At 38.7% G+C, this 15,982-nt stretch overlaps 1 protein-coding gene across 1 annotated transcript in view; it reads left to right on the top strand.

Moving 5' to 3' along the window:
• Positions 1–15,761, top strand: part of b3glcta (beta 3-glucosyltransferase a) — a 68,356-nt gene extending 52,595 nt beyond the window's left edge. The window contains exons 10-15 of the mRNA XM_083913890.1: positions 1,429–1,498; positions 3,970–4,083; positions 10,527–10,626; positions 11,099–11,218; positions 12,058–12,202; positions 15,259–15,761. Of these exons, the coding sequence (XP_083770016.1) occupies positions 1,429–1,498; positions 3,970–4,083; positions 10,527–10,626; positions 11,099–11,218; positions 12,058–12,202; positions 15,259–15,426 (717 nt within the window). The 3' untranslated portion in view covers positions 15,427–15,761. The remainder of the gene's footprint in view (positions 1–1,428; positions 1,499–3,969; positions 4,084–10,526; positions 10,627–11,098; positions 11,219–12,057; positions 12,203–15,258) is intronic.
• The last annotated feature ends 221 nt before the right edge of the window (positions 15,762–15,982 follow it).

The following is a 15,982-nucleotide window of genomic DNA, read 5'->3' on the forward strand; positions in this document are numbered from 1 at the left end:
ACTGTCGCTTGAGCCTTCTTTAGTTTTGGGGGTCAACAATGTATCTGTGCTTACAGTACACACTCATTCCTGTAATGTCTGTCCGTCCGTCTGTCTTATTGTCTGTCTGTCTGATTGTCTGTCTGTCTGTCTGTCTGACCTGTAGATAACTGGCTGTGCAGCCTGATGTTCTGTATGATCAACACTTGTAGTTTCCACATTCTCAAATGTGAAAAAGTAAATCGTTCGCAGCCATGAACCAACAGAGTGTTATCACCTAAATCTGCAGCTCCCCAATGCTTTACCGAACATTACAGCGAGGTCCAGCTCATTATTTAGCTGTCCGACCAGCAACTTTATGGTTTTGGTTCACTCTCACTGCTCTAGTGTCGTTTTCCACTGCAGCAAGGAGCTGTTTACGGCCATAAAGCTCAGAAGACCTACAGAACACTATCCGCAGAACCAAACTGAAGACAGACACAGACATAGCCACAGATGACTAGCTGGTGGACATGGGGGAGCATTTAACCACTTAAGAGCCAAATATTTCTCTCAGGAGTTATTAGAGACCAAAAACAGAGTTAAAAGAGAGTGAATATTGGACTCCAAATGAGAGCTAATGTTGCCCTGTAACTGCTGGATGTGTAAGCAATTTTCTCCTAACAGTAAAATAAATGGAATGATTAAAATAATCATTAGTTGAAGCCCCTTTTCCTTATTGTATACATTTCTAGCATCTGGTTTCTGTGCGATGCTCACACTTTATTGGGGCACAAGAGATTGTTGCTGTATATCACATCTGTCTACAAAAGAAAAGTGATGTTTCGTACAGCAGCCATTTGACATTTGTAATGTAGCGTACATTTTTAATGCATTCTGTCTGGTGTTGATTTAGTGAATCTTTCTGTGTGACTGTTTGAGCTTGTCAAAAGAAAAAAACATCCCAGCCTCTTCCATTTTGGAATACATGCAACAAAGGGCTCAGACATACACACAGGGATATTCCTTTTTAAGCTTTATCCTGTCTGTTATACTTTTATCTTTCTCAGTCTCACTGTTGCTTGTCTTTTTATTTCCAGGGCTTTTACATTTTGCAAATTCAGCATATAATTCAGCGTAAAATCCTAATTTCTTTCTTTTTATATATATATATATATATATACTGCACCGTGTTATCAGCTGCTGCGTTGTGTGTCTTTAGTTTCGGAGTGACAGTCAAAGACAATCAGAGAGCCTAATGACCTTAGACCATTTACAGAAATATCCAATTCTAATTTCACTTTGAAGATAACAACTTCCACAGATCACTCAGACACTTAATATCGTGGGGAAAACTGAAATTCAATCATTTGGCTGCATATAAAATAGATTCTTTCTTAATCATATGTGATTCACGTGGAGTGTTCATGTGAGCGACTCTTTGATCCATGTCTTTTATTTTCATCAAAGGGGGAGCCTGTGAATAAAGAAGATATATTTGTTGCTGTTAAAACGTGTAGGAAGTTTCACAGTGAAAGAGGTAAGTCCCCCCCACCACAGAATCCACTGAAGATGCAACGTTTCCCCTTTGAATGGCACATGCTTTTGTCATGTTGTTGACTCGCAATGGATTTGGTTTACCCATCATCCTGACAATCCTGCAGATATGAAGAAATCACTTGTTTATTTTTGCAGTAAAGCTGCTTCTATTTTAAGCTGATCAAAGAATATAGCAAGTTCAGTCAGTGGATCGAATTGCAGATTAATTTCAGAAGGATCAGACAAATTGTACACTACATTCAAAGAGTGTCGCTCAAAGGTAATTACACTAATTACCTTAATTAATATTTCCTCTGGCAAGCTGCCATTATCAGTTTCAAATGTATAGAAGATGAAAATGAATATTTGATTTATATATCAACGTTTAGCTCAGATCAATAAAAAATAGACATGATAAAAGCCTTGTATTTAATTTACGATGTCACTAAGTGTTCCGGCTTTTTTATCCTCTTTATCTTTAGTGATTATACAGTAGTGCAAAAACAATGGGATGGACATGAAAATGCAGAGTAATCTATTTAGAAATGAGTGTTAATTTGTAAAAGGGTGGCTGAAGAGTTTTTCATTCTTTTTTTCTTGGGGTGCACTCACACTTGGCATTCGTACCGTGCTCAAGCATGATTCACGGCTAATTTGTCTAGTTCGTTTAACCAGTGTGAGTTCAACCGGCTCGGCACGCTTCCAAGCCCTGGCCCGGTTTAGAGAGGTGGGTCACAGCATGACACAATTGTGCATGTACGAGCACGGGCATAGGATGTGTATATATAGGCTTATAGGCAAGAAGCAATTGTGCCGTGGCCCGGATGTTTTGAAGCAGTGAGAGTACAGGCCGGGCCTGGCCAGCAGGCGAGCAGGGAGGGGTGACAATCGCTCTCAAGCACGACATAGATCAACCGGGCCACGTCTGAGTGCGCCCTTATTATTGTAGCTAAGAATAGTTCAGTGTGAACAGTATGGAAGATTCGTCCTTCATAAGTAGTTCAACTTTTTGAGTCTTTGGTGCTTTCATACTGCAACAGTGGTAAAGCTACCTTGAACTATACCATCAAGAAGAAATGGGTAAATCTGTGTAGATTTAAAAAATCATGAAAAATTCTTCCCAGTTGGTTTGATTTGGTTTGTTGAGCTTTATTCTGTCAACAACAATCCACACATACAACACTTACATACAAATATTCACAAAACAAAAGAGAAGAAATTTAATTACTACATGAGACAGACCATATCAAATAAAATAAAACAAACTTTAAATATCATATCACACAAATAATGGGTTGTGTATAAAGTTGAAGAGTGCTGTACCTGCTACATTACAGTAAATGTTGTGACATTCATATAAATAGTATAGTGTTGCGTAATATAGTATAGAAATGTAGTACAGTATTAAAGCAGCTATTACTCATTAAACATATGGTACATTTTTACTAAAATACTAAGTGCGTGTTTCCATCGCTTCCAATTTCTTTATTAAGACATTTTTTCAAGTGTGGGTTGTTTTGTTTTTGATGTGCAGGTTTGCGTGTCTGTTTTCCTTAACGTCTATTGATTGTCCACTACAGAACAGCATGCAATCAACATCTGACCTGCATGATGCACTTTAGTTTAGTTTGGCTTACATAATTCAAATGCAGTGATACATAACACATCTGCTAATAGCCCCTTGGGGACAAAGAATGTGTTTTTGAATTTGAAAAAATATATAGCAGTGTGATATTTGAAGCTAGATTGTACTTTTAGTTGTAGCTCAACAGTTCTTCATGAGTTCAGTTGCTTGCTTTCCAACGAGCTTTTAAAGGCAGTGAAAGCCAGCCAGCTCAACTTTTTATATTTTCGGTTCTTTCTTTCCGTGTTAGATATGCCACTCTGATTCACTTTTGTTGATTTATGAGAGTTGAACACAGCCTCGAGCTGCTGCTGCAGATCTCTGGGTATTCTGTGTTTCTCAGCCCGCATACACTCTCGCCTCAACAACCCAGAAACTCATCACAAAACCTCCAGATCTCATCAGTAAGACCCAAATCAAATGTACAGAAAAACTTCAAAAAGAAAAAAAGAACTGCTTAAACTGAAGAATGCTTTTGGTTTTCAGTATGTACAAGTTTTGTGATTTTTTTTTTTTTTTGGTATAAACATTATTAAAACAAATTTAACATGAAATCCCACTGATTCAAAGTGTGTGTACATACACATAATACCTAGTTCTGATATTTTATCTCTTTATCTTTATATTGAACTTTCAACAAAGTGGGAGGATAAAAACCAGAACATCTTATTTTCCTCTTTTATTTCCAATACATTTTACAATAAAAGACATCGGAGGAACCATGTATTGCAATAAATATGAAATAATAATTTGCTCAGAGAAGTCTGCATCACACACAGAGCCAGAGGTCTGCTTGTTATGAAGCTTACTGTAGTGAGCACTATTGATTTGTATCCCCTATGCTCTAGTTCCAGTGATAAAGAAGACCTGGGAAAAGGATGCCTTCTTTTTAGAGTACTACAGTGACCATGCTGATCCTTCAATACCTACCATTAATTTAGGAATTCCAAATACTGAAAGAGGTAAGTGCTCCTTCCATAGACGAAACTTCTTCAGCCTCATTTGCACCAACAGATATAGTTGGCCTATGGTAATGGAGACACTTCACATACAGAGCTACATTACATGAAAAACGTTGTTATTTTAGTTGATTGTATTAGGACTTTTTTCTGTTTATTGTGCTAAGATATTTTCAAAGTATTGCATGCTTTCTTATATATTGTTTCTCAGAGTAATTCTGAGATGATGAATGGGTCTGTGCCTGCTGTTGAATGTGAGGGTCTTCCCTCTGGCTGCCCATTTACTCACCAGAAGCGTGGCCAACATCCCCTGCTGATTCCCGCTGAGTGTAGGACGGTCGGAATTTAATGAAATGTTTGCGATTATTGGTTTGTTCAAGAGCTGGTTATAATCTGTCTTGAGGTCATTTCATCACTGGTAGTGGTGAATTTTTAATCACAGTTCACTGAAGCCCTTTGAACAGGCTGTCAGGTCCATCTTGACGAACACTTATAGCATACCCAAGTCTTATCTAGAGAAATAGTTTGTCATGTTAGAAACATGTTTCTAGACTTTCTTGGCAAGAGTAAGATGAGAAGATCGATACCACTGTTATATTGGTTCATGAAATATGGAGCTGAAGCAAGCAGCCAGGTTAGCTATTTCCAGTCTCTTTGCTAAATTAGAGAGTGACTAGCTTCTGGATGAACTGTAGCCTTATATGAGAGTGGCATTTATTTTGTCATTTAACTTTCAGCGAGAGTATTTCCCAAAATGTCATGAGTTGAAATCGAGGAGAAAATCAAGAGTTCAGAGGTTAACAACCATTGCAACAGGTAGCAGGAAAAGGTGGTTCCCACTGTAGGGGCACCAGGAATGGCTGACTGGGAGACCCTGGAACAGATCCCCCCAGATGGTCTGAGATCCTGGTGACCCCTCAGGAGAATCTGTATCCTGCAACAACATCCTTCAGCATCTCCTGCTGACAATGTATAATGTATGATAATAAGAAACAAGTATGAGAACGGGTACAAAAAGCAATCCAGAGTAGTTTGTAAATACAGCTTTAGCTCCTCAGCTTCTGCACCCGCCTGGTTGCCTGAGCTAGAGGTCATTTGGGTGCAAATTACTTTACAGGCTGATGGCTGTTGGCACAAAATGGCACCGAAGACCTCTCATGTTGCACCTTAATGTGATAATGCTTGGCCGCAGACACTTTCAGCCACAGGAGGGGTGAGGGTTGTTGTTCGAAAGAGTCTGGTTTAGTCTCCAGCCTCCCTTCAGTTACTCTCTCTAGGCAGTTCAGCTCTTAACAAGGACATATTTGCTTTGAGGCAGTGAAGGATACAAGCGGCCACCAGCTACTTGCTGGAACACGTGGACTAGTCCTTTGCAGAGTTGAATCTGCACGAACAAAAGTCAACCTTTTCTTGTGAAGTTACCCTGTTATCTATCCAGGTTTTTTGTTGGAATGCAAGCCTGGTAGTTGAGTGCTGCTTCATCTCCACCTCCTTGTGGATAGTGACAGGTATCAGCAGCTTCTCGCTCTGTAACAAATCCACTCTCAACTCCTTTGCCTTCCTGACACTGAGCCGCAGATAGTTCTTGCACCAGTTGTCAATACTCTCATGACTTTTTTGCTGCAGTCACGTTTGATTTTTTTAAAATCAAATGTCTATAGAACATATCCTCAAGGAAATCGATTTTTGCAAATCTGATTTAAGAAAGTTTTATCAGATTTCTTAGGATGTATCTTACTTCAGCTGCTCAAATCCGATTTTTCCATCAGATTTCAAACCTTTATGTCACAGCTTGATGTAACATTCAGAATGATGTTATTATCCCTGTCAGCTAACCACATGGCAGCAGAAGGAATCAGCAGTGATGGAGGGGTTTCACACTTTGACTAGATTGTTGGTCTGTGAAGACCAAGACAATACAAGGTTTCTGCTTGTTATTAACAACAGTCAATACATCCTGACTTCACTGATGCATCTTATAAAAGTAGAGTCCTAGCTGCATCATCTTAAAATGGCATAATAGTGTAAAGGTGGAGGTCTGCTGTGTGAAGAGTGATAACGAAGGTGACAGTACAATCTAGGCCACCACAGTTCCACTCTGCAGCTTATAATGCATCACTAATGTGTAATTGTTTGGAGTCGGGCCATGTTGGACTGAAACCATACCTGCTTTAATTAAAAAATGAAAAAAAAAGAAGCAAACATTAAAACCCTGAGAAATCATTAAACATGCCGCTACCATATTGTATTATACAGTTAATGACTGCTTACTAACTATTTGACATATACTGTGCAGGGATAGTTTTAAAAGAGAATTTACGCTGAATAAAGCACCATGATTTAAATACGTAATTAAAATCTGGCTTCTATTGGTGTGTATTATATTGACTTACTGATTGCACGCTGTTCATCCCATTGGTGGTGCACTAGATTGCATTTTACAGAAAGAGTTTTCCACCTGCATTAACACACATGACAGGCAAATAATATAAGAAGCACCACCACTTAATATAATAGAGTCCTATCAGCAACCCTTACTCATTCATTCCGGGCCTACCAAAATATGAGACAATATTGGGCTAAGGTCTTTGAAACACTCTTGTACATGTGCGACAAGGCCATAGACCCAGGTGTGACAGTTTTTAGCATTGCTCTCAGAGATCTGCATAGCTGCTGGGTTGAGGAGGTAATGGTTAATTTAATGTTTGTCATCTGTTTATAGAGACGGCATCTCTCAACTCTAGCTCCATTCTCTCGGCTCAAGTTGCTAATCAGACCGTAAACAATGAAAGCCGCTTGGAAGAGAAAGTGTTGGGCCGGATATCCACTGGCTACACCAGAAAGCTCAACGTATTAGCTGTTGCACCAGAGGCTTATCTGCTGATGGGTTCCGAGATTGTTGTTTAGATAAATGGTTTGCCATGATTGGTCGGTGCTGAACCTATAGGGTAACCTATTCTGACCCAAAGATGTGCCTGTTCATTTGCCCTAAGCAGAGCAACATTACTATTCAAGATTTTTATCATGATATTCTCAGGGCAAGAGATCATGTGTGCTCCCATTCAAAGTTGCCATCCTGTCAAACTGGCAGGATGGCAACTGTAATGCCTTAGATAGAGAGAAAAAAACAAGTGGAAGTTGTCTGACTTCTTAAACCTTCATTTGCATAGCACAACACATAACCTGGGGCTGCAGTGAGTGAGTGTGACTTACTTGCAAGTTTAATGTCTTACTCTAGAATGAACCAGTAAATTATACTAATATTTACTGAAGACAGTGTTGATATGTATTTCTCATAGCTCATCTTAGAGAAAGTGTCTTTTTTACTTGTAATTGTTCTCTCCACTGTATGCCAGTAGATCTGCTTTCGGGAGAGAACAATCTAGTGTTGGAAGTTTGGCAGCAATCCACTGTCCATCATCAAGGCAGGGATATTTTTTCTAGTTTGGTAAGCGGCCAGATGCTGAAGCTACTCTCAGCATACTGTCAATCTAACAAAGAGTACTTATAATACTATTTTTATCCTGGAATACATACAGCAGACGGGTTGTTGTAGTTTTTTTTGTTGTTGTTTTTTCAGAGTTTTGAATCTGAAGTCTAGAAAAAAGGAGCTCTTAAAGGTGATTGGCACTTAGTAAAACAACACCATGACAACAGACAACAGTCTTACATCAAAATGTGTCATAATTATCAAAACTTGTCAGATGTTTTGATATTACTATTCTTTTCTATAGCCCTTCTGGCTGAGGATCATCGGATATGTAGCTTTCCACAAAACAAACGGACATATAAACTTTTATTTATCCGAGTCGGAGCTGATGATTAAAACTGATGACCTTAGCATGTACCCATCATATTGTTAAGTTAGCAAGGACACTTGGTGGTTTTGTGTTGAGAAATGTGGCGACACAATGCAGAGACAATGATACAAACCACTTGAGGCTATATGTGTTGGCACAGTGGCCTTAGCAACCAGCATAGAAACGTTGGTAAGTGATAAATGGACTTCTATAGAACCTTTGTAGTTATCTGACCACTCAAGGCACTTTCTACACTACTTGTCATATAGGCACATTCACACACACATCTATACACTATTCTGAATCTAATCATTTAAACGACATTCACACACCCATGCACAGCACTGGTAGCTATTTGAGGTTCAGAGTGTTGCCTAAAGTATTCTGCCGATACCTGAAATAATGTTTGTAATAACTAACACACTTACGATCATATACATTTACTGAACAAGATAAGTATGCACTGAAATTATATATGATTGAGGTCAAATGAAAAATAAGCAGTTTCTCTATCTCTCAGTGCCAAATACCCACATGGTACTTAATCAGTTATCAGACTAAACTCGAGTTTAAGTCAGTATATACATAATTTATTTCTTTTTGTCTACCTCTTTGGGTTAGTTTCCCAAGATATCAAGGTTTATGCTAACGAAGGCCTTGGAGTTCATCAACTGTCAATGTGCATCAATATGTCAGGAATCTGTAGTCACCACCATTATTCTTTCGTTTTCACCCTCCACTGACTTCATTGATTCCATTGACTTGCCTGTGCTTTGAGAGCCAAGTCTTCAAACAATATCACTAATGTATGTTTGTAAAATACAGTAGTTCTGTATATTTTAAAGAGAATGGTCAGAATGGCAAGCTAGCTATTCAACAAAAAAAGCAGAACAAAACTGTAGCTAACAAGATGTGGGGGTAAATTCTCATACTTATGAAGTCGCTGGTAAATGATCAATAAAACCAACCTTAAGACTATTTTAACAATAAAATACATTCACTTGGTTATCTGTAGAAACAAGCTTTGAGTCCATTTAAAACTATCTGGGTAATCATGCTTACACCTGTAGTCACAAATAAATATGAAGAAGAAAAAAAAAAAACCTTACAGTATATATATTTGGAAAAAAATAAATTTAAAGTTAAGATACAGCAAGTGAGTAGGAGGGTGATGCAAGACCTTGAAATTGGAAAATAGCAAAGGAACTTTATCAAGTACTCTAACTATTCATGGTCCAGTGTGTTATACTTACCACAAAACGGAGCCCATAGACCCGCTGGTGGAAGACACTTCTTTGTGTATTATTATGCTCAAGTCCATGTAGCAGTGGTAGGGCTCTGTGTTGTGCAGATATTTTAATGACAGGTACTGCATGAGACATGAATATGGAATCTACTGCATTTTTCCATGCCCCGGAACTTCACTCACTAACCTCCAACTAGAAATAAGATTACCAGACTTGTCGGGAGATCTGCCTCTAAAAGCACATTTTTGGATTTTATTCCTGTCAGCAGTTCAAGGTGTCCTAACTCATTCTATATTCAGATACTCTGAAAAAAACACCTTGGGTACCTTATAAATAAAACAGTGGGCCCTCAGTATTCTTTGTGATGCTTGCCACCGGGGAATTCCGTGTCTCAGCTCTCAGTCCTGATGTGCGCAGATATGTGGGTTCTGATGAGTATATTTCTTTGGGTTCCTTGTATTTGTTGTGTACTACCACATCACTGTTTTTGTTTTCAGGTGTTGGCAGGGGACATTTTGTTCCATCTGGCAGTCATGACAAACATGCCAGAGTAAAAGTTTGATCTTCCTGGCCCATCATGCCAAACATAGGCCCTACCTTATTATTTCTTTGAGACGCGAGAATATAGGCAGCAGCTTTCTCTCTGCTCACAAACCTCTAGAGGACACATCCTTGTATTGACAAGATTTGTTGTAATGTCGCAAATCCTAAAAAGGTTGCAAAGTCATTTTTGCCTCCTTAATTCTTTGACACTTGTTTGATCACTGATGTGCTCACCTATAGCCACTACTTGTTCAAACGTTGTAACTTATGATTCATAAAACTGTCAAGTAAATGCTAAAATATAAATTGCAAATGTTCATCACCCTTGTTAGGCTTAGAAACAGTAGTCCCACTCATTTGCCTCCTCCTATTAAATGAATGAAAGTCTAATTAACAATAGCAACGGCAATTTTCTTTCATATTGTTTTAATTAAACCCCATTGGCTACATCTAATGATTCTTTTTCGTATCAGTTAGAGCATGATATTAACATTGCCCAAGCTGGATTCCCAGAGGAACAATTTGTGTTGAAAAAATAATTCACTCATCAGCACGTTATTGCCATAGTGTTGCTGTTTTTATAGTTACTTTTTGTGACTGTTAATTAGCCTTTCAAATCGTTTAACATTAACAATTTATGGCTGTTCTTTTTTTGCTTTATGTGGCAGAGCTGGTGTCGAGAGTACTGTATGTGTACTGTATGCAGGAGTGTGCATGCATGAAATAACCTGCTTATGCCAAGAGTTTTTGTTCCCACATCCGGGTAATTTATCTTGGTGGACCTCTATGCAGCGCATGGTCAATATGTGATTAAGTCGTACAGGCCAGTGTATTGATAGCATGTCTCTGTTTGCAGGCCACTGTGGGAAAACATTTGCAATCCTTGGAAGATTTCTAAGCAGCTCTGTCCCAAACACAAAGTGGCTCCTTGTTGTAGATGATGACACACTTATCAGGTACATTTTCATGATCTGGAAATGGGTTTTCAACATTACGTTTCCCTCCTTTTTTTTTCAGCTGGGACACAGTTTCTCATTCCTTAAATGCTGCACGTTAATTTTTCTTCCATTAAGTTTGAGTGACATTTATTCATACATTTAACAGAATATAACAATAATCTAGTCTCTCTCTCAGCCATAAAAAGGTTTGCACAGTGAGGGAATTAAGTCATTTTGGGAAAATGAGTTTCAGAGATATTACCATCCTGTCGAACATCTAAAAAGCTCAGTACATAAATTCAAGTCCAGCTGGCTTCACTTTACATCTGCCAGGTTTCCGCTTCATGTGGAAGCCTCTAGATGTGTAATAGTGCCTGAGGGAGAGCAGTTATTTCAGCTTCTAAATGGATGGTTTCATATGTGTGTACTCGCAGGCATGGGTGTATAATGATGATGAGTGCATGATGAGTTTGATCTGTGCTTCCTGTAGCCTCTCCAGACTGCAAATATTGCTGAGCTGTTACAACTCCTCGGAACCAGTGTGCCTAGGGGAGAGGTACGGCTATGGCCTGAGCCAAGGAGGCTACAGCTACATCACAGGAGGTGGAGGGTGAGTTTCACAGCTCCGATGCTCTGGGAATAATAATGAAAGATACAAACGCAGCAGAGGGACTATAAAATATGTAATGGAAAACTTGTAATCTGTAATTTACAGATAATCCATTTCAATTCAGTTTAAAGGTGTGTTGCTCCCTTAAGGGAAATTGTGGTTTGCAGGCTGCACTACAGTAAAGATGCTCCATAAAAATATGTAATAAATCATTGCAAAGTATTGTAAACATATGGTCCTCGGGTGATAGGACAAGACAGGGAGTCAATGTTTACTCAACAACACATATAGCCCAAAAGTTACAATTCCAAAGGATCCATATTTTCTTATTGCATGCCAGTAAAAGTGGGCCATAAGCACAAGTTATACGTCAGCTGCCAGTGCTGGAGAAAAGCTCTATGGCCGATAAGTCTTGAGCTGTGAGTGAGCTGTGTGAGCAACACTATATAGAGACACTTCAGGGGCTGTGACACTTTACAGCACTGCAACTGCCAGTTTTCTTAAAAGTGATATCTTATAATAACTGTTTTGAGTGGCAATGAGTGGTGTTTTTTGGCAGCCCGAGATTTGTTTTTTTCATGTGTAATTGCGTCTCTTTTCAAAGAGATGTCGCATCCTTGTCGTGCAGAGCCGGTTCACATCTCACTCTCAGCTTGAATTTCAGTTTCACTCTCTGTCGCCCTTTCACGACTGAAGAAAATAAGCACGCTGAACCTTAAGATGTTAGCTGAAAGCTACTTATTTTCTTTCCAACATTTGCTATGAAACTGATCATTTAAAGTACAGCTAAATCGACTGTGTAATGTATCTATTTGAAGTCCATCTTTGTGTTGCTGCAGTATGGTGTTCAGCAGGGAGGCTGTGGTCCGACTTCTTAACAGCGGCTGCAAGTGCTACAGCAATGACGCACCGGATGACATGGTGCTGGGAATGTGTCTCAATGCTCTCGGACTTCCTGTCACACATAGTCCACTATTCCACCAGGTTGTATTCACACTCTAACAATACATTCTTTGTGTCTTTCTCTGTATGACATTTGTATCCGTGGTGGGGAGAGTTATGTAGCTTTTCTATTATTATAAAATGCCATCCAAATATTACATAAAATGTTTTTCTGTCTTAGTGAAAAACATCCCTTCAACACTGTTCAGTTAAAGGGGACATTTTGCAGTGTGATACACGGTGCCTTTAAATGAACTGCAAAGAAAGTGAGATTTCATCACAGGTTTTTCATCATCCAGAAACAGATAGAGACCTCGTTCTTATTGGTAGTCGATAACACAACTGGTATCTCATATTCAGAGGCCCTGCACACCCTCACAAGTGTTTTCAGCTTTCCTGGTTGATTAGATTTCTGCTTGTGTTTAAGTCATCTTAGATCTCTGTGCTTTTAATTCTCTGAGATATCAGGAATTTCTGACAGCCACCATATCTCCCATTTGGCATACAGAAGTAAAATGACTTCACAACATTCTTCCCATACTGCTGACATGATTTAAATGCAGCATTGTGTCACATTCACGTCACATGTGAAAAATGGGCAAGATGGGAAAGATTCCCAGGGGTATAACTTGATGGTTGCAGAATTGATTTTGTGAAGGTTAAAAACACTGTGCAATGACATTATAGCTCTATATCAATTAAATATGAGTTTAATTACCTTGCATGATGGATTTGAATGAACATCTATATTTGTTTTAACCTTTGCAGGCAGTATTAAGTCAGCTGTATCTGAGCTTACAGATTCACAGCAGACATTTTGGCTTGTCATAGTAGGAAGAGCACAAGCGTTATTAAAAACATTATAGATGGATCTGTTCTATTCAAATGTCAGTACGCCATGCCACTGTGACAGTGAGTCAGTGTGTGCAATACCAGGACCCTGAAACTGAACCAGCTCAATGGAATTCAGCCATCATCTATTTTATTATTTACACTTGTGCTTTTTGTACTGTAATATGTCAAAATGTTTTCTGTGGAAAAGTTGTAAATAATTCAACAGAAACAAAACAACAGGAGAGTTAGTTGGGTGTCAATCAAGCAACATCTGTACAAAATGACACAGTCCCGATTAGAGTGCTAATTAGCAGAGGCAAGTGAAATCACTTTCACACATATAAGGCCCAATCCCATTTCACCCCTTGCTTCTACGCCTTAGCCCTAGCCTTCAGTTTTGCATGTTCACAAGTAGGGGTAGGGATGTCTTAATTCCCTCTGGCATCGAGGGCTATGTAAAGCCGTTTGTAATGAAATATCACGTTCAAAGGGGTGTCCCATTTTGTAGGGGTAGATTTTTATCCCCTACCCCTTTCATTCTGTTTCAAGGAACAAGGGGAAGGGGGAGTGGTATAAATGAGAAATGGGATTGGGCCTAAATAAGCGTGCAGTAATTTTAATAAGACACCCATTCTCTAAAAAGGTTGACAAACCAATACGTTTATTTAACCCAAATTATAGGTCACTGTCAAACAATCAGCCAATTAAATCAACAAATTGTTATAACTAAAAGCTCTTCTAATTATTACCATACCATATTGGAGCAGGCTCTATGCTAGAGTATGCTTAAAAACGCGGTGAAGATATTGGTATCATACGAAACTAGACAATCTAGGGAATACAGTGTGTCAACAAAAAAATGTTTTTTCTCATGCAGTACAAAATACTTTTTTGGGTCTACTCTAAATTGGTGTATTTGAATATGTCTGAATATTGATATTAATTTAATTGTATACATTGGATATGACTGAAAAAATGACACTCTTAGCCCAATGGTATCCATGTTAGTCCCTAAAGTAGCAATTTCTGTAATGAGACCATTTTTTTTTAAACTTGAGCTCACTGTATAAAATTACCTGTTGTGACCTCTTGAAAAATCACAACCACAAAGAGAGAGAGAGCATTCAAAACATCATGGTTACTCTAGCTTTATAACTGAGCCCACAACAGCCTCTGAAGGGCAAATAGCTGGAATGTTAAGAGTTAATGTTATTCCGACATATATCAGCACAGGCATATACTTCATGCACTGAAATTCAATTGGATAGAAAGGACATTGAGCTGTTTGCCCTGGTAATTTGACACGTACAAAACAAAATGGTATTTGTTGTTAGTTGTCAAGGTGACCAGCCCGCTGTTCAGCAAGCCAGCCAACCCCACCAGTGGACAGCTGGCTAGTAAGCTAGTTTGCCAACTCCACCAGGGATCATCCCTATGACAGCATTGGGTTAGGGTAAGAGGTTATGGTTAGGGTCTACATAAGCCTATTTGTCGGGGAATTCAGCACTGATGTGGAAAAAATAACAGACCGGGGAACATCGGACCCTTTTCTTAAAAAAACACACCTCTGCGACTTTCTGCCAGTACACATAAAAATGGCCACTGTTCTGACCATTCTACTACATTTATTTGAATGGGAATGTCCTTTCTATTTAATTTCATTTCTATGTGTTTCTATGCCACCCTTGTATAAGTCACTGCCCCACTTAGGCGGCCGCATTCAAAAAACTCGATACGACAGTGATGCATATAGCCCATACTCAGAAACTGTGCCTTTCAATGAGCCACCAGGACTTCTGTACAGTTGTGATGTCACAACTATACTATAGGTAGAAAATACTGCTACAGTGCTGTCAAAGTCACTACCCGGCTGCAATTATTGTGCAGAGAGCAAAGATGTGGAAGAACTGGAAGCTTTGACCAATCAGAGCAGCTTTTTTTTGTCGGGGGAGGAGTTACAGACAAAGGGTGAAGACAGTTTGAGAATATTATAAATGTATTATTTATGTATTATTATTATTATTATTATTATTATTATTATTTATTACATTTATTATTATTTTATTTTTTTAATAATTCAGTTACAGATGTTTGGTTGAAAATATTGTCTGAAAACACAATAGTTTCAGTGGCATACTTTTCAGTATGCAGTATCTGTTTCAACAAAGATTTAGACTTTCAAGCCTTCACTCTTGCTCTGTGCAGCACTTGTCTCTTGTGGCTGCTTCCAAATATAAATTACTGTACTTAATCTTACCTTTCAGGCACGCCCAGAGGACTATGCCAGAGACTTCTTAGCACACCAGGTGCCCATCTCTTTCCATAAACACTGGAACATCGACCCCATTGCGGTTTTCAATAAATGGCTTAAGGATGACTTGAGGGCAAAAGCTTCAGATGGACTTAATAAGAGCGTCAAGACGGAGTTATAATCATTTTAAGCACACAACTAGCCTGTATGAGTTTGTATGTACTGTGTGTGCGTGTGTTGAGTCATGGAACTGAAATATTGTCCTTCACAGATGTAAATGTTTTTGTATTGTTGATGTTGAACTGTTATTAAGAGGGACCATGCGAGCGTGTGTCCATGACTTAATCTGTGAGTGTCTTTATGACTGAGTTGCATGTTGAGGTTACTGTTATTTTCAAAAAATGGATATAATATGTGTATATTCATATCATATGAATAATCTGAACCTTACAGAGGAGGATCCTCTTCTCCTCTAGGAGATACTGTATCTCCCAAAGTATCACTAATGCTGTACAATGTGCTCTATTTTGACATAAAAGTATAAATACTTAAGTATGTTTTGTTTTTCATTGGAGACAGGATTTAGTTTTAATCAATAACGTATACATTCTGAAGTTATAGTTTAACTGGGGCTACGACTAATAGTGAATCACAGACTGTTTGGTGCAGCTAAAGGGCATTACAGCTCTTTAAAGGATGCTAAAGATTTGTAATTACTCCCAAAAGGTACCCAACAT

The sequence above is a fragment of the Echiichthys vipera genome (genome assembly GCF_963691815.1).
Source record: "Echiichthys vipera genome assembly, chromosome: 5".
NCBI lineage: Eukaryota > Metazoa > Chordata > Actinopteri > Perciformes > Trachinidae > Echiichthys > Echiichthys vipera.